The sequence below is a fragment of the Vipera ursinii genome, assembly GCF_947247035.1.
Source record: "Vipera ursinii genome assembly, chromosome: 2".
NCBI classification, from domain to species: Eukaryota; Metazoa; Chordata; class Lepidosauria; order Squamata; family Viperidae; genus Vipera; species Vipera ursinii.
In genome coordinates, this window is record NC_139513.1 from 75,355,581 (window position 1) to 75,382,472 (window position 26,892).

At 38.0% G+C, this 26,892-nt stretch overlaps 1 protein-coding gene across 3 annotated transcripts in view; it reads right to left on the reverse strand.

Moving 5' to 3' along the window:
- Window positions 1-1,374: 1,374 nt before the first annotated feature.
- The window catches only part of FAF2 (Fas associated factor family member 2), a 28,395-nt gene continuing 2,877 nt past the window's right edge, over window positions 1,375-26,892 (reverse strand). The window contains exons 2-11 of one of the 3 annotated variants that reach the window (XM_083357027.1): window positions 15,793-15,861; window positions 14,702-14,836; window positions 13,836-13,912; window positions 13,245-13,383; window positions 8,460-8,545; window positions 8,137-8,228; window positions 6,522-6,699; window positions 5,002-5,173; window positions 2,841-2,984; window positions 1,375-2,149 (exon numbers count right to left, since the gene is read on the reverse strand). In XM_083357027.1, coding sequence (XP_083213153.1) covers window positions 1,967-2,149; window positions 2,841-2,984; window positions 5,002-5,173; window positions 6,522-6,699; window positions 8,137-8,228; window positions 8,460-8,545; window positions 13,245-13,383; window positions 13,836-13,912; window positions 14,702-14,836; window positions 15,793-15,861 — 1,275 coding nt within the window. In that variant the 3' untranslated portion in view covers window positions 1,375-1,966. Of the gene's footprint in view, window positions 2,150-2,840; window positions 2,985-5,001; window positions 5,174-6,521; window positions 6,700-8,136; window positions 8,229-8,459; window positions 8,546-13,244; window positions 13,384-13,835; window positions 13,913-14,697; window positions 14,837-15,792; window positions 15,862-26,892 lie in introns of all 3 variants that reach the window. The other 2 variants (XM_083357025.1, XM_083357026.1) reach the window with 2 other exon arrangements.

A 26,892-nucleotide genomic window follows, 5' to 3' on the forward strand; every position in this document is an offset into this window, starting at 1 on the left:
CATGCTACCACTTGCAGGAAACAATATTATTTGCAAGTTACATAGAAGCAAGAGGGCTGAAGGTTTCTCAATTGCAGGAGGAGTTACAAGAACCTAGTGGGTTTTATGTGCAAGGTTCGTACCTTTAAAGAAAAAAAAACTACAGTTCAAAAAATTCTCATATCAATTACATTGTTTGCTGATAATCAAGATAAAAAGGTTTTCTGATCACAGGAATCCAAATTGTGAGATGGAATTGTCTTAATCTCCCACCTTTTAGTAGGTAAGATTTGACTCTACACTTGGATTCAGCTGAGCTCATCTAGTGGAAGAGTCAAAAGTTGGTTTGATTGCCTTTCTCTCTTGAATCCTACCCTGTTGCTATATATAGTTTAAGACAGGGGTCATGTGACGTGCCACGTCATGTGACATGTCGCGATGTATCGCGACTTTTCCCCCCTTGCCGGAGCTGGGGTGGGCGCTTCTGTGTGATGCATCCGGCCCATGGGCCGACAGTTTGACACCCCGGTTTAGGAGTTGGCAACTGCAAGAGAATTTGCAGAAATTTGCTATCCAGCTCCCTTCCTCTATTGGGAAACCTCTGCTAGACCCTAGTTCAGACATGTCAAACACAAGGCCCGGGGGCCAGATCCGGCCCGCGAAGTGGTTTCATGTGGCCCGCCAAGCCATCCTGGAAACAGTGAGGGAACGGCCCCCTCTGCCTTGGCCCTGGCCCAGAGACCCTCCTTCTGCCAGAGACCCTCAGATCTGTCCCACTCCTGCCCAGGCCCCCATAGGCACCCTTGATGCGAACGATGTAGAGCTGGCCACGCCCACCCAGTAGGCCACGCCTACCCTGGCCATACCCACCCGGCCCCCTGAGGGCAACCGCAATGCTGATGCGGCCCTCAATGAAATTGAGTTTGACACCCCTGCTGCCTAGTTCTTCTCGTGGGCAAGTCCTGATCCAACTTTAAGGCTATGATCTTATTAAAAAGGGCTGTCTGCATGAACGACGTAAAATTCAGAGGCACCAACCACAGGGCTCAGTTCATCATCCCTACAGCCTTTCAGGTGGCTGTAACACCTATCAACATTTACAAATGACCTTACTACTCACCTGGCTCAGCAAAGATTATGAGTCCATGCTTCAATGCTGATTTCTCTATTTTTCTTTTCAGTCACTACTGTAGATTCATCACTTTAAATTGCAAACATCCTACACTAGCACAGAAAAAGACTCATCCCAAATGGAGTGAAGCTGCATTAAAGTCAAAAACTGTGTCAATTCCAGAATGTTCTACTACGGTTGTAGTTCTGCACAGGTTGGGGCAAGGCATTATTTCAGATTGGTACATTTGAGCTAGATATTGAAGAGGCAGTAAGACACTGACAGGTGTTAGCACAGGCACACTAGAGGCAGAGTTTATTACACTATGCAGCTAACAACCCTGGAGAAGAAAAACCTCTGTTGTTAAGAATATCAACATCTCCATATTTAGGAAAAAAAATCATTGTTAACCCATTCTCCTTTGGTCATTACAAAGCAAAAGATATATTTAAGGTATTTTTTTTACAGAATGAGAAGCTGGAAGAAAATAACCTTCTATCTGTCTTTCCCCAGTGGGGGGCAGATCTCAACCTGGCTCACACGCACGTTTCTTTAGCTGTCAAAAGCAGCAGAATGTCAAATTTTCTAATGTCAAAATGACGGTGTAAATTATTTCCAATAAAAGCAGCATTTACCAAAAGCTGCATTTCTGACCCTCTCTTGGGATGCCAGTTGTGGCTCCTCCCGTCTGCCCTCTCAATGTAAAAGGGGTTGAGTGTGTGCGCGAGTGTGCAGTTTCTCCTGCCAATGCAGTCAAATGACACGGCTGGCCAGGCCATATAGTCTCTGATCCCTCATTTGTATGCAGCAGTCTTTAAAAAAAATATTGTATTATAATAGGAAATTCTCTTTCCATCTCTGTATTTTGGATAAATGTCAATCGTCCGTAAGGTCTTGCACAAAGAGAACTTCCGTGTGGCTGAGTCCGGCTTCTTGCAGCGTGGGTGGATTAGGCCATTCCTCTGTAGGAAGGCAGGGCAGGACACGGCGGGGAAAATTGGCCTCAATCTGGAACTTTTCCGGACTCTCTTTCAAAGAGAATAGGAAATCATGGATCACCTGGGAAAATTACACAAAATGTCGGTCAAAGGATTTGTTTTGATGAAGTATAATAATGAACAAATGCTCACATTACAACAATACCACTGAAGACTACTACCATGCAATGAGTAGGAAACTTTAAATGTCAAGACCTACAAGAAAACACACTGTTTCCTGTAAGCTGTAAATCATAAGATACTGGCTCAGTTCTAGACTTTGGTGAACAAAACTCCATTAACAAATAATGGTAGCTGCTGCTGGAGAAAAAAGGAAAGTAATCCCCCCCCAATTCTTCCTTCTTTCTACCATCCCCTGAAAATTCCTCCAAATATTTGGAGATTGTGGTAGAGCACAAAGGTGGCATGCAAAGATATTCCATATATATTGATTTGTTTCCTTGGGAGCCTGAATAATACAATAGAATAAACACTGGATGTCCATGTGGGAAACTGAGGTATAGTTCCCTAGTAAGTGTCTCTTCACAGAGACACTGGGCACAATTCTAGGTCAGGTGAGAACTGTACCCCTGGAAAAAAAAAGATAAGGACAGCATTGTGCTTTGCTTCACACTTTGTCCGAGCCCCACAATTTCCACACTGCTATTTTAGCTTGCTCTGTGTGGCACCTTAAGGGTGCAAATTTTTGAAGATCAATCATATAAAAACATTCACCACCCGTAAGATTAGGATTTCCACCTTCCTTTTCTTACAGTTAAAGACTCTGTAAAGTGAAATCTCCTTTCCACCCTGGAATCGTTGGGCATCTTGAAGATGATCTTAACGCTTTCAGGATCATCAGGATGTGGCTCAGGGGGAAGGCATTCAGATTTCCGTTCCTTCTCCTCTTGCAAAGTCTGGAGGGTTAATTGGAGAGATCAATAACAAGCAGCAATTCAAAGAACATAGCAAAATCTAAACCTAAATACAGGTATCAGGGCAATGTAGCAGCAGTCATCAGGTTTAAACAGATTCTCGAGTCCCAATTCCTTTAGACGAGGCTCCCAAGCTTTGTTGGTTCATGGTGCCCTGGGGCATCTCAGTAATGTTTCTAAGGCACCTCTAGAGCTTCCTAAACTGCATCCAGATAGTGAGGCACCAAAGCTAGTTCACTAGTGGTTCTGTTTAGTAAGTAGTAAAATATCCTGTTTGGAATAGCTTGGAAACGGCAGCTCTAGATACAAGATGAGGATTCAAATGTGGAAATGCAACATTTCAGCAAGAGATTTTATTTATTATTTATTTATTTATTTATTTATTTATTTATTTATTTATTTATTTATTTAGTTAGTTACATTTATATACCACCCTTTCCCTGAGGACTCAGGGCGGTTTACAGGGAATTAAAAAATCCACCATACAAAAGTTAAAAACCAAATTAAAAAATATTAAATTGACCCTGTACACTTAAAACCCCAATTAAAAATTTCTCCTCAGCCTGGGCCCGAGAGCTCGAAGAGCCAGGTCTTCAGGCCCCGGCGGAATGATCGGAGGTCGGGGGCAGTCCTCAGCTCCACCGGCAGCTGGTTCCAGAGGGCAGGCGCTCCCACTGAAAAGGCCCTATCCCTGGGTGTCACCCGCCGGCAATCTCTTACCGGCGGAACCCTGAGCAGACCCTCCCTGTGGGAGCGCACTGGGCGAAGGGCGTTTGATGCCGGCAGCAGGTGTTCCCTCAAATAGCCCGGACCCAGGCCATTGTTATTTTAACAATAACGAGTCATAATCAATAAATCCAGGACCAAACTCCTTAATAATCAAATTTGCCAGGCATTAAAATCTGCAGTTAAATTTTCCCAATAGATATAATGGAACTCCGTTAAAAGTTCTACTGCAGAGGACTTTAGCAAACGTCTAGAAGAAAGTGTAATATGCACACCAGTTCCTGCTCCTCTCTCTCCTTAACTAAAAATAAATTTGAAGAATTTGAATCACTCCAAATATAAATATATCAGAGCTTGACACATTATCACATCAGACTACAGGTAGTGTTTTTAATCTTTATGAATTAATCTATTATATATTAGAAGTTTTTATACACTGTTTCTCATTACAAAAAAAATTCAAAGCTCAGTGGCGTACGAATTTAAACATCTGCCTCCTAACTCGTTTCCATCTTGCACGCTGAAGCTTGATGGGTGAGTATACTTGGTATTTGGCCTAGTACAGTATTCCTTAAACTTTATGCTCAGGACCCCTTCCCCCACCTTTAAAAATTATGGAGGACCCCAAAACAACTTTTCTTCATACAGATTTATTTATTGACAGTCACCAGATTAAAAATTATAATTGATGTAGATATTTATTGAATTAGGGAAAAATAACATTAAGCCCATTATATATATATATATATATATATATATATATATATATATATATATATATATATATATATATATATATATATATATATATATATATACATACACATATACATACATACATACATACATACATACATACATACATACATATATATATATATATATATATATATATATATATATATATATTATATTATTGCATTTATATACCGCCCTTTCCCTGAGGACTCAGGGCGGTTTACAGGGAGTTAAAAATCAACCATACAAAAATTTTCCCTGAAAACTTTTTTTAACAAATAAAGTAATAATGGGACAAGCAAAACTATGTCAGATTTTTGCAAACATGTTCAATATGTGGCAAAAAAATGTTGATTTTGTGTCCTGTAGGATGGAGTTGGGGAACTCCCAGGGGTGCTCAGACCACATTTTCAGACTCTGGTCAATTAAATAGGCTAATCAACTAGAAAAGCTATATCCTCTATCCCACAATTTACAAAAAGCCTTTTTACTCGAAAACAGCTGGGCTCCTAAGCCAACAAATCTCCCTTCTTACCTGCTGCCTTCTCTCCTCTGCCAGCTTCTGCTGTTGCACCTCTTCCTCCTTCCTCCTCTTCTTCTCTCGCTCTTCCTTTTTCTTACGTTCTTTCTCCTGATCTGCCCGTAAGGAAGCGAGGTATGCCTCATCCTGCTGCTGCCTCAGGACCTGAGTTTGGTTTCGTTCTTCTCTAATATAGAAAGGGAAATTTAACCAGTGTTTTTTTAATATATATATATATAGCAATTTCTGACTTTTTAAAGTAAGAAGATGCATTTAGAATTAGGACCACTTTTCTATCACAGCTTGAGTATAAAGGGCTGCCCTAGACAGCAGCGTGTCCCAAAAATCGCTTTTTCTAAAAGGCAACTGGATTTTCTTGATTATTTCTTTGAAAACGTTTTGCTTCTCATCCGAGAAGCTCCTTCAGTTCAGTTCAAATAACCAAGCAAGTCCAGTTGCCTTTTGGGAAAAGCACATTTGGAACAATCATGACTTGGATAATTGAAAATCTCCATACACATTTGGACAACAGCATTTTCAAACTAGTAGCAGCAACTTTCTTTCCCATTAAACATGAAGAGCACTTCAAACGTGTAGATATATGAAGGATAAGAAACCTATCAAAAGTACTTTTTTTCTTCTTTTCAACCAAAGGTGTATTTTGTTCATATCTAAATGCACAAATTGCCGAGTCTACAATTAGTTTAGTCTAAAACTAAATGTAGTTCCAAAGAATCTAAGATCCCACTGGATCTGACACCTTTGAGGCTGAGGAACAGCCTAAAAATATGAGAAGGGGTACATAACTTTTCAGCAGCAGACAGCAAGATTATGATTTCCACTCTTAGGGTGATAAATGTCAAAATTTAATGATAGATTGTAGCCCACATATTTTCAATTTGGTATAAATATACCATAGCGATAAATCATACTGCTGGTTCTTTCTGCTATGCTGCCAAAATTTCTTTTAATCTTTAACATCCTACCTCCTGTTTTATTCCTGATCATAGCATATAATCTACCAGTAATGTGCAGTTATTAATTTGGTCCATGAAGTAGATAAATAGAAGTTGAATAGTGTACATTTCTGATATCATGAGGCATTAGATATCTTCCTGGTTCTCACTGAGCAAGGTTCTCAGACTTCACAATGCCAGAGTTCATACAACACTTCACATAATTTGCAAGTTTTTTTTACACAGTGCAGAGCAAATCCAATTCACCAGATTATGGTTTACTACTTAAGTGTGTTGTATGTATCAATCAAACTGCGTCTTATTAAGCAATCTATACTTAAAACAACCATAAGCCACGATGTGATGCATGAATCTAGTTAATCTCAGATTTTAGGCAACTGAGAACAAACTAACTCACAAAAGGATGTAATATGAAAAGAGCAAACTGCCTTGAGTTTTTGATGAGATATATTATTTGTTAGAAACATTATAACCACCATCCTCTATTTTTTAATTCAATATTAAGATATTTTGGAATAAAAGAAAGGAATAAAATAGTGTTATTTATCTGCTTAATACCTTTCCAGACGCTCAGATACCAGGTATGTCTGATTGGAATCCATAATGAATGTCAACTGGTTAATGAGGTCATCAGGTTGGATAAGTCCTTCTAGCCTTCCCACCACAGTCATTCTACGATCTTTCAGCATGATCACTGCCAAGAAAGGGTACGTGTTCTCACGCAAAGCCTGAGACACTGAGAAGAATAAAGTACTGTCACTATTTGCAGCTTTAGAATGGAAGCCAATATTTAACATTTAAATGCTGAAATTGAACGACATTATTTGGTCTCTCAGTTCTTATTAATAGCCACTCTGGCAGTTTTCAGAGAAAAGCATTTCCTATTTTTGTTGTTATAATTTTCTGGTAATTCAAGATGACAAGAGTTTCAGGTGTGATCTTTATTCAAATATTCCTTAACACAAAGGTGTGATTTTATTCCATAATGGGCTGTTAAAAAAACCTTGTTCAAGCCCACACATTTATTTCAACTCTACGATGGAACTGTTTCTTTGTTCTAATCCAAAAGTACAATAGAACAATACAATTTATATCAAACAATGCAAAATCAGAAATGTGGTCTCAAAAAGTAAGAATTTTGTATTTTGGATGTCAAAATCTGATTTCTCGTGCCAAACAACCTGTACTTCAATGAGCTGTAAAACTCAGAGTAGAACTTTCCCAAAAGATCCAAGGCCAGATAGGAACATACAAAAATGGCAGATGGACATTTAATTATCAAACTCTTAAAACCTATTTTCAAAAAACAATAATGAGAAGCAATAACAAATTCTTGCCATATTATGGATTCCAGTATTCGTCAAAGACAGACTTAAATAAAAGCTGCTGTAATACCAATCTTTTGCTGAGAAAACCTGATTTATTCAACACATTTTTGGCAAAGCTTCATCTGATAATCCAGGATCATTATTGATATACAACTTCATTTTTAAAAAAGACAACTTTATTATCAATACAACCTATTAGATTTAATCATATACTCAATGTGAATTCCAAATGGGATTGTTCCATGACATCCTTTGTGAAGTCACTGTATTACTGGAAATTTTATTCAAATTATCCTCCATATGGAATTTCCTTTTTTGATTTGACCCTGCCTTTCACTATAATCCAAAATACATTTCCTTTGTTAATTACTGCATACTTGACCTGTCTTTATGTTAAGGTTTCTACCTAAAAATCTGGAAGCATGATTTACAGACCCTTAAGCCCTTTCTTTTTTAAGCTAGTTATTCCTAGTTCTAAATTGTGTGTGGATTAATTAAAAATCTCCGGTAATAATATAAAGTTTTACAACTACCCATTGTCAGAAATGACCATGGAACTCCATTCAATTATGTTTATCCACATCAGTTGTAAATGCTTCACAGTTCAAGAATAGCTTTTTCTAAATTACCTAGTTTCCTATTGAAGGTTTAACATTTCTAAATAACTTTAAAAGTTTTTAAAAATTTAGAACATGCAAACATTTAATGGGATTTCTTTCCCAGGAAACATATATAACACAGCAGCTAAGACTATTTCAGTGTACTTTTACTCTGGCATAAGTACCAAGAATACTTTCAACGTTGCTTCTGAATAATAAGGCCAGATATGTTACAAGAAGACATACCTCTGTATCCTTCTGGTTTACTGGTAGAACATGCCCAGAAGAGCATCCTGGTGTTTAAGAGGGAAATTACTTCTGGTGCACAGAGTGTTCTGCTATAAGAAGAGGATAATAAACAGCATACTTGAAGTCACATACAAAACATTCATTTATTTGATACATTTATACCCAGCCTTTTGTTCAGGAGTTCACAGCAGTGTTCATAGTGCGTTCTCCTTTCTTTCCCCCCCCCCATAACAAGAAGGTTGTAAGGCAGATTAAGCTGATGGTTCCCGTGACTGAAAGTGACTTAGATGCAGATAATTTGCTAACTTAATAGCACCTACCGACAAAATTCATCAGTATCTTGATGATCATCACCATGCAGATAAACAAGGAGGAAGCGCAACTCCCTCTTGGCATCATTCAGCGCCTTGAAAGACAGCATTAAAAAATGGGATTAGAGATATACAAAAAGGTTCACTTTGCAGAACACACAGGGAGAAAAGCTTGGGACATAAGCAAATGAGGCAGGAAAGGGGAGGCATGGGGAGGGGAGGCCGGGAATACACCATTTGGGGAGGAATGGAGAAAGGGTAGAGGCTGCTTTAGAACAAATAGGCCTAAACCTGAACACAGGTAGTCCTCAACTTATGACCGCAACTGAGCCCAAAATGTCTGCTCCTAAGCAAATCTTGCCTCATTTTATGACCTTGCCAAAGTTGTTAAGTGAATTACTGCAGGTTGCAAAAGGTGATCACATGACCCCGGGACACTGCAACCATCATAAACATGAATCAGTTGCCAAGCATCCAAATTTTGATCACATGATCATGGGGATGCTGGCAATGGACTCATTTTTGATGGTTCCAAGGTCACGTGATGACCTTTTGCAACCTCCTGTCAAGCTAAACCAACGAGGAAGCCAGATTCACTTAATAACCATGTTACTAAGTTACCACTGCAGTGATTAACTTAACAACTGTGGCAAGGTAAGTGTAGTAAGTGTGAAAAGCGGTCATAAGTCACTTTTCTCAATGCCACTGCAACTTTGAACGGTCACTAAATGAACTGTTGTAAGTTGAGGACAAACTGTATGGCTTTTGTGAGAATTTATTCATGAGGATTAATGTGGATTTCTGTCTAAAAGACTATTGAAGGATGTCAGAACTGTGTTGGATACCTTGGAATATTTGCAACTGATTATTTCACTGATTTTATGCTTCTGAACAATGCAAAACTGAGTTTGAAACAGAACTGTGTACAAATGGTTAACTTGTAACTTGTATAAACTTTCACTGAAATTTGAGACAGAAGCACGTGAAAGAATATGATAAAATGGGCTAAAAAATTTGGTTATGATATACAAACGGAACAGTGAGAAAATATGTGGCTAAGAGAGTTGTAATGTTCTAGCCTTCTTTTTTAAATAAATGTTCTGTCCTAGCCTTCTTTTTTAAATAAAATGACATACCATTGTGTATGATACCAGAGAAACCAAAATGTATAAAGATATTTTGAATTTATACTGGAACATAAACATCATGAAGGGATGTTTTATCATGTTTGGTGGATGTGTAAAAAGCCAGAAAATTTTGAATTCAAATACATGAACTAATTCAGAAGACTTTAATGACTACAAATCATCCTTGGCTTACAACCACAACTGGGATCAAGTGATGCAATCATTAAGCAGGTCACACCTGATATTACAATCTTTTATGTCATGGTCATTAAGCGAATCATGTGACCATTAAATGATTCTAGTTTCCCACATTGGCTTTGCTTGTTGGAAGGTTGGGAAGGTTGCAAATGGTGATCATTTGTCCTTGGGATGGTAAATACATGTTGGTTGCCGGCTTCCGGTTTGCGACTGTGGTGCTGGCAGACGTGTTAGGCGATCGCTGCCTCCACCATCTAGTTTTCTCCCGCCAGGAGACCCTGAAGAGGGTCGAAGTCACCCTGTAGGGGCGACAAGCGTGAAGAGGACCCCCGAGTGATCGCAGAAGGACAGCTGCCCTCCCGTTTGATCCGGGGCAGCTCTTCAAACTCATGGGGAAAAGATCGGCCATTCATGGCCCATCATTAAGCTGCTGACAGCCAAGGCCAAACTTACTAAAAAGCACCTTGAAAGCAATGTGGAGAAATTGGGTGAGATTTTACCTTCTCTGTACCCTAAGTACTTTTCCTGTTAAAAGCTTCTTGAAACTTTATCCCCTTCTGAGGAGAGAGGGAAGGGAACTCTTTTTCTCCACCCTCTAAAATGGCAGCGTCTGCTTACTCAGGAGAAACAAAGCTTTGAAAAGATCAATTTAACACAATTGGATATCTATTTTCTGTTTGGAATTTGGGGACCCCAAAAGTTCCTATTCTTACTGGAACCTGCTATTCTACTTTATTTGCAAAAAGAACTTAAATCAGATAAGAACCTAGCCTGGGATCTGAAAAATATTTTAAATGCTATCGGGAACATCTTGTGGCGAAGCTTGGTACAGCAGTTTTATTGAAGAAGAAACTTGCTCATAGCCCAGATCTGACCTTGGTATTATTTATGAGAGACTTAACTTTGAGAGAGAAGCTGAGCAGTGAAATTGGCTTCTAGGAACGGTGGTGAACATTTACTGACTCTTGTTTAATAAATAGCCTTCACTAGAAAGACCATCTCTATGTCAGAAATGGAGGCAGATCAGCAAAAGATCTTGGATATGTTAAAATTTTTACTTGAAAGCATTCTGGCAAATACTGAGAAACTCAAAGCTAATCTGAAAGACAAAGGTGACAGCTTAGCCCTAGAAAGTGAAACCCTGATTGGAGTTAGAAAAATACTAACTCAAAAAACAACAGGAATGGAACAAGTGGATACCAAGACAGAGGGCTCTACAGAACAACAAGCACAGTTTACTGAAAATCCAGACAAAGAAACAATAACTCCAAAACTGGAAATGACCTTCTATGTAAACCAGAAGAAATCTGAGAAAGAAAAAGACCAGAATGAATTGAAGACAACTATACCAGAACAAACACGGGGATCTGGGACATCAGGGCGACAGCCTAATGATTATAAATGGGCCAGATCTTTTGGAAAATTGGCAATGAAATGGTCTCCTTTAATTCAAATAATATATACAAGAATGGAGGGAGATCTATCTGATGTTTTAAAAGCATTGGTATGGAAGCCTGGTTGGCAAAAGAAGAAAGCTAGAATTAGGTTGAAAAACTGGGGCCTTTTGATTTATTAGAGAGGACCCTAAACTGTCAGCTAGTGGGCAAAAGGGAGATTTTGAGACAAAGAGAAATTTGATTACTAGATTTAAAATAGTCGGAAAATAGTAAAAAAGGGATTAATCTGTCTAATATTGAAGATTTAGACTTACAAGGGAAATGTAAATTAACTCTTAGAAAATAGGTTTGAATTATTGACTAGCCCAGAAAATATAATGATGGATTTGAACTAATAAAGGACACTCTATTATCAAGGTGGTGATGTATTAGGGTGGGAAGTAGAAAATGTTTATGGAATAGAATAAGAATATAGTTAAGTAACTAATATGTGTATGTTAGACATTATAATTTTTATGAAGTGAGATAAAGGAAATTTGGGTTACCTGAAAGTTAAATACTATGGATATTAAAGATCAAACTGTAAATATGTAATTAAAAATTAAAATTAGGTAAAATTGAATAACAGGACATTGATTGTTCATCGAGATTTATTAAGATAGGTATAAGCAAAAATGCATTTATAAATGCGATAATGAAGTTTATACTAAGTTTTGATACAATTAGAAATTTGTTAGCTTAAATACGAAATAGCAAATGTTCAGGGAAACAGAGAAGAAATATTTGATGATGTAAACTGAGATACTTACTAAAGATTGTATTACCGAACTATGTTTAACCCAATTACCACATTGCCTTCTAAATAGTTATATGTAAAATTGGAAAATCAATAAAATATCTTTTTTTAAAAAAAAATACATGTTGGTTGCCAAGCACTTGAAGGCTGATCACATGACCATGGGATGCCGCAATGTTAAGTGTGAAGACTGGTTATAACTTTTTTCAGCATTTACATAACTTTGGGCAGTAGTTAAATGAATGGTTGTAAGTTGAGAACTACCTATAATGTACAATTAAAATGAGAGAATTTTGTTTTTGGATTAATGGACAGCTGGGAAAAAAGTCATGAAACATTATTTTTATATTAGAGAACTGCAGCAAGAGGATTATATGTCCAAAAATGGGAAGATACTATGTTACCCACAATGGAGGAATGGTTGGTGAAGATGACAGAACATGCAGAGATGGCTAACTTCACTTTTTAAATTAGAGATTTACATTTATTGCTGACTGGAAACACCTTATAGACTTTTTGTATGAAAAAAGAAAAAAATGAACTTTTGATTTGTGGTTTTGATGATTAGAAAATATTAGATAACAGAAAAAAGAGAGCTTCTTTTGTAACTAGAGATAATTTTGTAATCATTTTTGTATTTGCTGCAAGGAAATTGGAAGCTTCGTCTATTTCTTTTTAATCTTTCTTTTTTGCACCTTTGTCCTTCCTTTCTTTCTCATTTTCCTTTCTTCTTTTACTTTGTATTATTTTTGTTAGTTTTTATATTCTCTTTTAAACTTTTAATAAAAAAAATTATATAAAAATTAAATGGATATGATCTTCAGCCAAGGGTCTTCCAACAAACCAAACAAAGGAGCCCATTACAAGACAGTATTCTGTAATCACGCTTAAATTTATATTTAAGAAATTTTATACTTATCTCTGTTATAAAAGAAAGTTGGCAATCATTTATTTGCATTGTTTTTTCTTTCTGAACTCTTGGCTTTGCTCTTTTTCATTCTTTATTATTTTCCCCTTCTATCTTCTTCATTAGTTTTGTTAAGTATTTTATAGTTATTTTTTTAAAATATTGCATTTTAATGAAAATGCAATTACTATCTAATCACAAGCAATACTATCAGAGTATCAAATTAAATGTTTAAATTTTACTATTATTTTTGTAAAGAAAAGAAATTGCAGTTGTACTTCAAAGGAAAGCTTAAGTGTGGCTTTGTAAGAGATATAACAAAACAGGATTAGAATAATTGCATTTATCTAAGTCTACATTTCCACCAACCTGGCTGTATGTTCCCTGATAGAAGACAGGATGTATTCTTCCATATTTTTCTTCAAACAAATGAATAAATGAAACAATGTCACCTACAGGGTCAGTGACCCGACTACGAGGATCAGGACGGATAAAACGCAAAGCAAACCTGAGAGAAAACAGGATCAAAATGTTTCATTACTGAAGATGTGAATGGACTGATTACAGTCTTAAATCCTCTAAACTAATTCCTCCATGATCAGCTACAAAGTTTGATTTAAGTTTGCAAAAAACAAATATGCACTAGGAATCAATCAATCCTGATTATTTATTATTATATTTCTGTTAGATTTTAATGCAAGAAATGGCAAGAAATGCCTTGTTGAAATAAAACACAATTCATTAGCCTTAACATTTTTATATAATTTGTAATGCACCATAGTTATTGGGTGGCTTACCAGAAATTTGACACTTATCCATTAATAACCCGATCTTATTTGTGTGGTTATGTATTTACGTATGCATGCCCGTGTATGTGACAGATTAAACTAATTAACAAAAATGAAGGTGAAAATAAACTATAAGGTTAATATAAAGAAATATGAACTCAGCTAGACTTACCTAAATATATCAAGTAATGTGTAATATGTAAATCGGAATGGAAGCATTATCAAATAGTAACCCCAACCTAATAAACCCTGAAAGAAACAGAAAGTAATTATCAGTATATTCCTTTTACACACTCATGTTAATGTAGTTTCAAGTTATTAGTGAAAAATTAACAGAATCAGGAAAACTGCTGTCATTAAGACCATTAACAAGACATCTATAACTAACGCTCCTCTATACGCTTTTCTCCTCCAGTGTGGAAGATATTATAGCATAACAATGACACAAATTTTGGAATTTCATTGCCAGATTTTTTAAAAAAATAGAAACAAGGACATTTATTAGCTTTTAGGGGATTACTGAACATTTAAAACTGTTATTTAAAACGATCAATGGCTACTTCATGCGACATTTTCATTTTACAAAGAAAATAAAATACTTCATGAATATACCAAAAAAATTAGCATATAACAAAGGTGGGTACCTTTTGTGCTAGAACAGCTTCACTATTTTGATTGGCAGATGTGAAATGTGTTGCTACACAAAATAAATAACTTAAGCCTCACAGAAGCTTCTAACACACCTATTTTATGGACTAAATTGGCAAAAATAAGCCAAATACGTCCTCGTAGAAATAGAACTTCTATGTTTACTATTTACAATACTGTAACAAAAGCAAGCGTGCCAATTGTGGACACTTACAAACCAAGTCTTCTATACAAAGAGATTCCCAGTGATTCAAGCAGAGGACATGCAGCACATGAACAATCCATGACACAGAAAACACAAAAGGAAAGAACTTTCCTTCTGTTGGTCCTTTTCATATTAGCAACAAAGAACATCCCTCTTTTCAAGCACATTCAAATAAAATAACCTGCCCTTGGCTGTGGCCTTGAAACAACATAGCTGTAGATTCTGTGATCCGCAGTGTTGACCTGCAAGGGCCGAGAAGGTGGTGGGTTGAAGACACTTGGGACTCCCTCTTGTTCATTTAATCGATCCTGAACAGCTGCCTACAGAAGGAGACCCACAATATATTATGCTCCTATTGCAGAAAATATTATACTATTTTGAACACAGGAGGAGGAACAACGGACATAGACCTATTGACAGCTTGCAGTCTGAAATACATCATTAAAAAGTTTAAATAAATAGTATCTTCTTTGCTAAATGTTCTTGTAATTTGAAATGCTAAGGAACAGTTAGAAACAATCAAGATGACATACATGTACATCTTCCCAGTTTCATCCCCATGAAAATAAGCTTTGAATGAATTAAACTGAAAGACAGTAAGTGGTTCGAAGCCACCTGCTCCAAGGACGAGTGAGATCTGAATCTAGGTGCCATTCCTTATCCAACACATTAACCACTTCACTGATTCCAGAACTTGAAAATTTCAGAAATCCAGCTTCTTATATATCTCAGTTTTCGATTAAAGAACCCGGTATTTTTCTAGTTCTTATAAATAAATGAGTTGTATTTGAAATTTGTACAGATATTATATGTGAATAAATTACATTTGTAATAGTCAGAGGCAGACCATGCAATTTTGGGCTGAATTTCATGCTTCTCCCTCCAATTATGAGAATTCTGCATAGTGAAACAAAGCAGAATTATGCAAAATAAAGAAAATATGCTTAACATACTTATAATATTTTATTTATTTTATTTTAATTCCATTTATATCCCGCCCTTCTCCGAAGACTCAGGGCGGCTTACAAGCTTAGCAGTAGCCTTCATTCTATGTATATGCCTGCTTATTAGGGCTTTCACACACACCCCAAGCGGCATTATTACAAAGTCAGCTTAATTGCCCCCAACAATCTGTGCAATATGTGCAATAACTTTGTTTTAATACTAAGCATATCTGATTATAAGATACTTTAAAGAAGGAACTCGTATCAATGTCTTTCACAAATCTAAGACTACAATCAGTGCAATAAGAAAGCAGAGCCAAATGGCACAATACCTCTATATTCCAGTTGTGTTGCTCCAGTGTATGACGACATTGGTCCATGGACTCTATGCCAGTCAAATCCTAAGGCCAAGAGAAGTGGGGAAACAGATGTCACAGAAGGCACATTTCCTGAATTAATTAACATTTATTTTTACTCACTTATCTTAATAATTCAGACATTAGCAAAGTATTTGCAAACTTTATCCCAACTTAACCAATAATTAAGCAATGCTGGATTCTAAACAGGGCACAAACAAACTTTACCTTTAATGCTTACCTTTATTTTTAAAAAAACCTTTTGATTCTTAAAAAACCTTGGAGAAAACCTGAATATTATTGTTTCTTAGATTACTATTAGATGGAAAAAAGCCAGCTCTCCCAAAATGAAAATAGGGTGCCTAATTGTTGAAATGCTTCGTGGTAATTTCTCTTGTACCAGTGATAATTTCAGCGGATCAGGAGTTATTCCCCCTTTGGCATCAATGTCCATCAAAACTCTTCTCTCCTTTATGTTTAGCTATATTAGTTATTCATCCTTTCTCAGATGTACTATTAAAAACTGATGATAAAAGGCAGTACACAATAGACACTAATTAGTTTATAAATACCCAATTAGATGGCAATATCTTAGCTAAGATATTACCTTTTGAGCATCAGGGATTGGTTCCGTGGAGAGAGGTTTTTCTGCAGACTGGAGGGGGTGTGATTTCATGTAGTGCCTGCATCCTGCGGATGGGTCTTTGGTTGTTTGTGTGTTGCTGGCATGTACCGGCCCGGTGCCGGTCCATGGACTGGGAGTAGGGATCCCTGGTCTAACTCAACAGTTCCCACACTTTCAGGCACCAGGGACCAGTTTTGTGGAAGACAATTTTTCCACGGATCAAGGAGAGGGGGAGCACACAACCTAGATTTCTTGCACGCGCAGTTTACAGTAGGGTACATGTTCCTAAGCTAGATGCTCGGAAGTAGACCAGAGGCGGTAAGGCTAGCACTGGGGAGTGCTGCAAAAACAGATGAAGCTTGGCCACTGTTCACCTCCAGCTATACGACCCAATTCCTAACAGGCCAATGGCCTGAATGACATTGACTGATTTTTAAAAAATTAAGAATCATATCTCATTAATACCTGGATGGGAGACTAACAGAATTTTTCAAGAGCTATAGTGTAGACTGGGAATTTGAAAAACAGCTTAGAAGAAGGCAGTGCCAAATAACTGCCATGTCGTTGCTGGGAAAATTACATAAACCCGTATATAAATTCACCACGAGTTGAATTACTCAAATAAGGCTTTATTATATTACTTCTGTAAGTAATAATTGGGTGGTAATAAATGCTAGGCAAAATGAAACGTCTTAAATCATAACTATAAAAGTTGGGTTCTTATAACACAATGAGCAAAAAACTAAATAAGCTAGCCAACCTCTCACCAAACTGGCTCTGTCATTAATATTTTCCACCACTCTTTTGCCTCAATAAGGCAATGTTCAACTGAAAGTTATTTTTCCATAGAATCAGAAAATAAGGATTGAAAGGAAACTTGGGGATCATCTGCTTCAACCCTCTGCCCCTAAAGGAATCCAAAGCTATGCATCCCTGACAAATGGTAATCCAGCCTCCCTTGTGAAAGAAAAATCTGCCTCCAACCTCTTATTCTTATGATTTCTTCCTGGATGTCCAACCAAAGGTACTTCTGAACAATTTAAAACCATCGTTCTTTCCCTACTTTCAGGAATAATTTTGAACAATCCTGCCCTGTCTTCCAGATGATGGCCCTTTGAATACTTGAAGACAGCTATTACGTATTGCTTCAGTCTTCTCCAAACTAAGTGTAGCCAATGTTTCCAATCACTCCTCCTTCTTTTCAAGACCCTTGGTCTTGGTTGTTCCTCTCAGAACATGCTGCAATTTGTCGGTGTCTAGACTTGGATGAAATATTCTGAGAGTTGTCTGACCAATGCAGAGTAGAGAGAAATGTTTCTTGATCTTGATATAATGTCCCTAATCCTAATGTTCAGCTTCTAAACCATTGAGACACCTATATATTTTTTGCATGAACTGCTCTCTAGTATGATTTGTCCACCTCTAAAACTATACTCCTGTCTTAGGGGGGGTGACTAAATGTAAAATGTTTGTCCCTGTTAGGTACAATTTCAGGCTTAGTCATCAGCTTGCAGGTCCAAAGGGACCAGAGATATTCTAAGATGGTTCTGTTTTAATTCCGTCTCATCTCTACCTGATAGTTTGTATTTTTTTAAGAATAATTGCTTTATATTTTTATCAATGATTTTTATGTATTAGTTTAATTTTACTGTTGTAAGCCACCCACATAGTGTGAGATGGGTTGCTATATAAATTTGATAAATATTAATCTTAACAATGCCCATTTTTCCAATTTGTCAACATTCTGTTGAATCTTGATATTATCCTCTAAAGGGTTTGTTATCACCTCTATCTTTCTATCACGTACATTTCTAAATATGTTCCACATGAAATATATACCACTTGACATTTTTCTCCACATTGTCATTAAGACATAATGACATACAATTATTGTGCACTATTTCTGAACCAGCTCTGTGACCATTTTTAAACTTTTTAAGTCTTCTTTACTAGAATCTTATAGGAGACTTTGCTGTAGCCAAGGCACAGGAAATGTGCACCAAATTCTCATTGTCAACTAAACAATCATTCTGTCAGCACAGTTCTTCCCCATATGTAAAAATAACACTTATTTGTCACTGCAATATGTTTGTAATTATGCTTGTTACTAGCCATTCAAATAACCAATATACAATTTGTTTAATAAGATTTTAGTATCTACCAGTCTTCAAAATGTTTTATTCCTTTTCTAAATTAAAAAAATACCTTTTTAAAAAAATTGATTTATTCTAGGTACTAGAACTGTTTACAATTTATATTTTATGAACTCACTCACTGTATATTACATATCTAATCCATAACTGAGAATTTTATACTGTTTAGAACTTATGTTCAGTATCTGGTGCTGGATAAAAAAAGCACTTTTGATTCCAAGCTACAATATAAATAAATACCCTGTATTCAGAAATGTGAGTTTGAATTTCATGATTGAACATAAATAGTAAAGCCCTGTACCCATTAATTCTTTCTCTTTTATTTATTTATTTATTTATTTATTTATTTATTAGTTTTTATAAACCGCCCTTCTCCCGAGGGACTCGGGGCGGTGTACAGAGGAAGGACGAAGTATACAGACCGAACAATAAAATAATAAGAAACACTAATGAACACAAACTGGGACCCCAATTAACGCTATCATGCCAGGCCAGCCTGCTGGAACAAAAAAGTTTTTAAGTCGCGACAGAAGGTACGGAGGTCAGGGGCCATCCGGATTTCGGTAGGTAAGGTGTTCCAGAGGGCTGGCGCACCCACTGAGAATGCCCTCCCCCTGGGGGCCACCAGCCGACATTCCTTGAGCGGTGGCACCCTGAGGAGGCCCTCTCTGTGGGAGCGCACAGGACGGTGGGGTGCTGACATCGGCAGAAGGTGCTCCCGTAGGTAGTCCGGACCCATGCCATGTAGGGCTTTGAATGTCATTGTTAGCACCTTGAACTTCACACGGAAGGCAACCGGAAGCCAGTGCAGCGCACGGAGGAGAGGTGTGATATGGGAGTATCGGGAGGCTCCCAAGAGTGTCCGTGCCGCCGCACTTTGCACCAGTTGAAGCTTCCGAGTGGATCTCAAGGGCAGCCCCATGTAGAGAGCGTTACAATAGTCCAGGCGAGATGTCACAAGGGCATGGGTGACTGTACGTAAGGAATCCAGGTCTAGATAAGGCCGTAGTTGGCGAACTAGTCGAACCCGGGAGAAGGCCCCCTTGGTCACAGCTCCAATGTGGTCTTCCAGGGAGAGCTGCGAATCTAGGAGGACACCCAGGTTGCGGGCCCTCTCAGCAGGGGGAAGTAACTTGTCCCCAATGTTAAGCAGTGGGACGTTCTGAATCTCCTGGCTTGCCGGTACGTACAGCCATTCAGTCTTGTCCGGGTTCAGTTGAAGCCTGTTTCTCCCCATCCATTCCCGGACCGCTTTCAGGCAGCGGGACATCACGTCTAGGGCATCACTGATATTGTTAGGAGTTGAGATAAAAAGCTGGGTGTCATCAGCATACTGATGGTACCCTACTCCAAAAATGCGAATGATCTCACCCAGCGGTTTCATGTAGATGTTGAACAGGAGAGGCGAGAGGACCGACCCCTGAGGGACTCCGCAAGCGAGAGGCCTCGGGGTCGACCTCTGTTATCCAGGATGACTTCCTCACACACATCACCAGTACTATATTTTCAAGTCCTTATCATTTGTCCTCTGATATTATTATTTGATATCATTATTTCTGCTTTCATACTTTTTATATGCTGATCTATTTAACAATCTCCACATCTCATATTACTATTTAAATTGTCTAGTTTACTACCACTACATGAATTTTTATATTGCAACTTCTGGAACTGCCAATGACTACCACCTCCATCATCGAAAGAATAACATTTTACCTAAGAGAAGAAAGTCACTAGGTATTTTCCCAGGAATATACTGTTCTGTCCTCAGTGGCATACTACACTTTTGAGAGAATGTACGCAAGCATATTGAAATCATTCAAGAGGAGGCCTCAGGCATTCCAGTTAGCCTGTTAAGCTGGTATTCCTGGTCTTGTTTTATCTCTTTTCAAACTTAAAATCTGTTGAAAATGTAGAAGCTCTGCAAACCAAAGGATGACCTAATCAGAATTTTACAATAACATTAGCATTTGAAGTTTTGAACAGAACCTTAATTCTCTCTCTCAATACTAAACTTATCTTACAACGCCCTCTCCGAAACAAAACAAAATCTGTAAACATCCTCCTAAATCATATACTTGATTGGACAAATGTATCTAATATTTCTTAACATTTCTAGATTCTATTGCCCTTTTCAATGTAGCCTGCCTGCTATAACTTTCTTTATTAAACAGGGTGGATTTGATTTAAATCAAGTCAATTTAAATCACAATTTAAATCAACTTGATTTAAATAACATTTGAAGAGCCACTGTCATCTCCGTCCCGCAGCGGCTCCTCCTCTGACCCGCCGTTGACTCACCGACAGTACCCTTCACTTTAACAGGATGGCTGGTGATGCCGCAGTGACACAACAAGGTAAGGGACGTGGCGGGTAGCAGGTGAGTGGAGGCCCGCTAACAGGCGCTGCCATGATGGATCTGAAATGACAGGTGCTCTTTAAATGAAAGGATTCATTCTTGCTGGTAGTTAGAATCACTTGTGCGGCAGGCTGAGGCAAAGAGGCAGTCCTGGGACCAGCGAAATCTGGGGGCTGGACAGGGGACAGATTGTATCTCCCTTCAGTGTGGAAGGGACTGCCACTCTCAAATTGGCCTTTTTAGCCACATCAGATCCTGCTTTAGTACCTCTTTCCAGAGCACGATATCATAGTCTCTCGAGACTGAAAGATGCCAATGATTATTTGCAAACAAAATGAAGGTTTCCTATTTAGAATAATAAGCTGTCAGGTTATTATCAGCAATATCAGAATCGATTTTCAGTTAATAGGTTAATCACACATACTGAGTTTCCCTGAAAATTAGACCTACAATGACAATAAGACCTACCCTGATTTTTTGGGGGGTGGGCCGAATATAAACCCTACCCCCCCAAATAAGCCCTAATTAGGACCCTGGCCATTCCATCCTACCTCGCTGCTGCAATGGGGCAGGAGAACACATGGCAGCCCCGTTTCCTGCCATTTCTCCTCCTGGAGCTGTTGTAGTGTTTCACGCATCACCACCCAGCTCCTCTCTCTTCCCAAAAGCACTTCTTCACTAACCTGCTTTCCAGCCCTGGCGTATTTTTCTCCTGCTGCAGGGAAACGGGGCTGCCATTTTCAGAATGAAGAAGGGAGACGTCGGGTGAAGCAGAGTGGCAAGCAAGTGCTCTTCTCTGCTCTGCATCGCTGCACAGAGCCGCTCCCCTCCCTGTTCTTCATTCTCTCCAATGGCAGTGACGGAGGGCTGGTGGAAGGAGGGGGCAGGGGAGGCTTGCGCTGCACGGTCACGGGAGGGTAGGTGGAGGAGGCTGCCGCCAGGTAGATGATCTGTGGGGCAAGTGCAAAGAAAGCCCCTCCAGCGGCACACAGCAGCAGTGGAGCCTTTCGCTGTCATTCCCCCCTGGCTCTGAAACAGCGGAGGGGGACCGGGTCTACCCTATCCTCTGTAGCATAACAGTCCAGCTCGGGAGGGGAAAAGTCACTGAGCAAGGAGTGGCCTGGCTGGTGGGGCCCTGAAGTAAACAGGTGCAGGGCGCATGGGGCAGCTCCACCCTCCCCCACCTGGTTGTGGTGGCAGCAGCGCGATGTGCTGCATGGCCTAAGTGGGTTGGCAGCCATGCGGGAACCTGCTGGACGGGGCTGTTTGTGCCACCACTGCAAAGCAGTCACAAAAAATATAAGGTAAAGTAAAGGTAAAGGTTCCCCCGCAGATGCGTGATAGTCGTTTGCAACTCTAGGGGCTGGTGCTCATCTCCGTTTCAAAGCCGAAGAGCCAGCGCTTGTCCAAGGACGTCTCCGTGGTCATCTGGCCGGCATGACTAGACGTCAAAGGCGCACGGAACGCTGTTACCTTCCCACCGTAGTGGTCCCTATTTTTCTACTTGCATTTTTACATGCTTTCAAACTGCTAGGTTGGCAGAAGCTGGGACGAGTAACAGGCGCTCACTCTGTTACGTGGCACTCGGGATTCGACCCGCCAAACTGCCGACCATCTGATCGACAAGCTCAGCGTCCTAACCTACTGAGCCATCCCCCCAAAATAAGGCCTAATGCTCTTTTAGAGGCAAAAATAATATAAAACCGGGTTTTACTTTCGGGGAAACACGATAGTTTGAGAACTACTCAAATTCTTTTATTCAATTAAAACATTTAGAGCCTGGTACAGATGCATTTTTCTTCAAAGAATCATACACTTTGTAGTGTACATAGATTTGCAAAACAATGGAATAAAAGAATATTCCTGAATTTTATGATTTATCTCATGGTTACTGTGAAATTGTGTAAATGCATCAATGCAGTGCATGTTATCTCACTTGCAAAGCTTGGATTCATTGAATAAGTTTACCAAAATGCAAATATTGCAGAATATACAGATCTTGCTACATAACTAAGCTCCATTTCATGCTGAATAAACTAAAATACTAATGTATCTTAAATAGAAAACTATAGATTTTTACTCAAAAAGCATTTTATTAAAATAAATTTGATAAAAATAAAAAAATCCAATTTAAATAAAAAATCTGATTATTTTTATTTTTTAAAATTAATCATAATTATCCACCCTGTTATACTAGATGAGAGAGTATAGCAGCCTTATGTGAGAGAACTAACAACATCACACATCAGCATTTTTATATAGGTTTCAACATCACAAGGAGAGATTTTAGCTGCATGCACTTTTTAGCTAAAACTAAATTTCCGATATCCTCTCTCTTGACTTGGTACCATAATGCAATAGTCACAAACAACTGAATAAAAATTTTCTGATAAAATTACCACTACAATGAATTGGAGCATTCAAATACCCTATAATTATGATGAAACTAAACATCCTAAGTAATGTCAATTATTATGTAGATGTCTCTGTGAAAGTATGGAAATATAATTTCTTTGATGTTGGGAAGAAAATTAATGTACATTGCACCCAGTGTTATAATCCAGAAACTGGTTAAGATTTGTATAATGGAATATTTTCCTCACAAACTGACAAAAAGCATTCAAGATACTCAGCAGTATCAGCCAGAGATTTCTCTTATTTTCTATCATTTAAATAAGATAAAATGAAATGGAAGCTATCTTCCTATCTGGAATTCTTGGAATGAATGGATAAATAAATAATAAATTGATGGATCCTGGTGCTCTCTGAGCTTATTTATAAACATTTCATTACCCAAACTAGGTAATATCATCAGTGCTAGCAAGGAGTGGAATTTGCTCTTAATTTATATTCTAATGGCTTGCCCTGTCAGTGTTGGTGGGAGTAGTCTTGGTGGGAAATGTTGGGATTCTTTTTGGGGGGCCGGGTGTGTGTGTGAGCTGTTACTGATGGCTTGTTTGGCAGTTCTTTGATTGGGGTATTGTTCACTTTTTGATTGCTGGTCTGATATTAATCTTGGTGTTAAACTATACATGGTGTTGATTGCTGGTGGGGAGGTGTTTTGGCCTTTTTCTCCCTTTTTGGCTTGCTGGTTGTCTCTTTTGCACAGTATGTAGATGTTGCTTATGTCTACATGTCTGTTGATGAATGATTTGATAGAGCGCAAGGCTTCTAGGAATTCTCTACCATTTTTGAACTTGGCTTGCTCTAGGACAGACACACTTTCCCAGTTGAAACTACAGTTAAATGTGTCCATATGTTGTTAAAGACTTTTCATCAACTATCACTCATTCTGGAACAACTGCTTTTTAGGCTACGATAACTGATAAGATTTTACCAAATTATCCAATACTGTGTACTTCAACTTTAGAATACAGGTAGTCCTCAACTTACAACCACAACTGAGCCCAAAATTTATCTTGTTAAATGAGAAATTTGTTAAGTGAATTTTGCCCTATTTTACTTTCCTTGCCATATTTGTTAAGTGAATCACTGCAGTTGTTAAATTAGTAACATGGTTGTTAAGTGAATCTGGTTTCCCCATTGACTTTGCATGTCAGAAGGTAGCAAAAGGAGATCACATGACCCCAGGACACTACAAGCGTCATAAATGTGAGTCAGTTGTCAAGTATCTCAATGTAAATCATGTGACCATGGGGATACTACAGGAGTCATAAGTATGAAAAATGGCCATAAGTCACTTTTTTCAGGGCCGTTGTAACTTTGGTCACTAAACGAACTGTTGAGGACAACCTATAATTTTGTTTTAGATGGTCAGATTTATTGAGCATTTACATCTCCAATGATAAGTATTCTTGTGAAACATAGTCCATAAAGATACATTTTGCATTTTCTTGGTCCACTAAGAAATAAATTTTCACTCAAGAGCGCAGATGAACAAATCTTAGCTTAACTCACTAATGTTATAAATACAATACCAGTTGTGGATTATTTTAATCAAACACCCCAGAAATGCCAAAAGATTGGCAGTAGGCTATTTTTACACACTTCAGCTTTCATTCATTTCTCCCATTTTTCTTATTAGACAAGGAAAGCATTAGAAAAATAGTAATACAGTATTACATTACTAAAAAGGTAAAGGTAAAGGTTCCCCCACACATGCGTGCTAGTCGTTTCCGACATTACTACTGTGCCATAAAGTTGCCTGTTTCTATAGTAAAGGAGAACAAAAAGCATAGCACTAAGAGAAGAAAGGATGAACTTTCTATCTCTATTAAATCCAATTTTACTAAAATCCAAGCATACTATCAAACCAAAGTTAACATTTTTTTATAATTTTAAGGGAGATTCAAACACATTTTAAAGTGTTCAGTTGGATCAGACTGTCCTTCAGACACGTTTTAAGAGGGTCAGTTTCTCAATACTTAATACAACTGTAGAAACTGTACATCTTATAGTGTATCTAATCCAATTGGTGCCTGTCATTTAGATATGTTGGTATATATTGAAAGAAGGCATCTATCACAGGTTGGAAAAAATAACCCTAAATATTCTGGCTAATAAACTGGCTACATTTTTTTTTCTTCTTCCCCACCCCAACTTAATAGCTAAATTCTTTTTAGCAAAATATTTAAGAATAAACCTGTCCAAATATAAGCATAAGTTCTAATTTAGTTCTGCATCTTCTCCCCACCCCCATTTTGGGGTCCTTTCAGACCACCTTTAGATATATCACCAGTTCCTGATGGCACTCTTTTTTATAGTAATAAGAAACAAAGCAGATTACGTAACTGTGAAGTTGCTGTACCTATTTTACCTATTGCTCTCTTTCATTCCCACCAAAAATATAAAAGGGCCAAATTTTAATTGCCCTCAAATGCGAGCTTTTTAAAATAATACCATGAGAATCCTGTATATTTTTGTTTCTTGAATACTATTATTACTACTACTGGGTCTTCACATATATGTATAAAAATCTGCCATTAGTTTTCACACCCTTTAGATTCTTATACCTGTAACTATACTAAATATGTCATGTGATGGTGCAGAATTAAATAGGTTACTGTGCTGAAGCTTGATTTACATTTGTAGTGGAATCTGGCATTGAATCTAGGGGTGTGGGGGGGGGAAGGGTCTCTCACAAGGAGCTAAGAGGGAAATCAGCCTTGTGTCCTTGGTATGCAGAAAGAGGACCAGGAGGGATCCTCTCTTAATCTTCACAATTCCCAAAGGTGCTTTTCAAAAGCCAACTGCACTTGCTTAGGTTTTTTTCCTTGAAAATGTTTCACTTCTCAAGAAGCTTCTTCAGCTCTGACTGAATGGTGGGGAAGGATTTATATTCTTTGCAATCATCTGGTTGTTAGTTCTCTGAAGGTTGATTGTCAGCTCTCTGAGGAGTCCACTTGAAGCCACTTGGGGGTTTACCTATATTCTCAAGGTCACCTGATCAGAGTGCAAATGGGTGTGGACCCTTTTTGGGACTGCTGAGAGGACTATGTTGCAGACAGGATATATAGGTAGTACCATTTTCAAGGAAAATCATTTTTAAGGGGAAAAAACTAAGAAATTTCAGTTCCCTTTGAAAAGCACCTTTGGGACAATCATGACCTGGATGATCAAGCATCTCCATAAACATTTATCCTTCGTAAGATTTATTCTATAGGATAGTTATGCAGAGTGTGCTTTAATATGCCAAAGATTCTTGCCTATGGGAAAACAGCTGTAAAGAAAATACCCTGAGCAATTCATTGTGTTGTTCTTTGTGCCTGACAATATTCTCCCTTTATTTTTAGAACATTTTACTTCAAAAAATAGTGTGCACACTGTAAATTAATTTCTACAAAAAATTATGAAGCTCAGAAAATAGAATATAATTGATTTTGGCAGCCCAAGTTACAGATGGATATGATGGTAAAAGGTTATGAGTAAAATTTATCTTAGTGAAGCAAAATTTTCAAGTTAACTAAAAGCACCCTGAT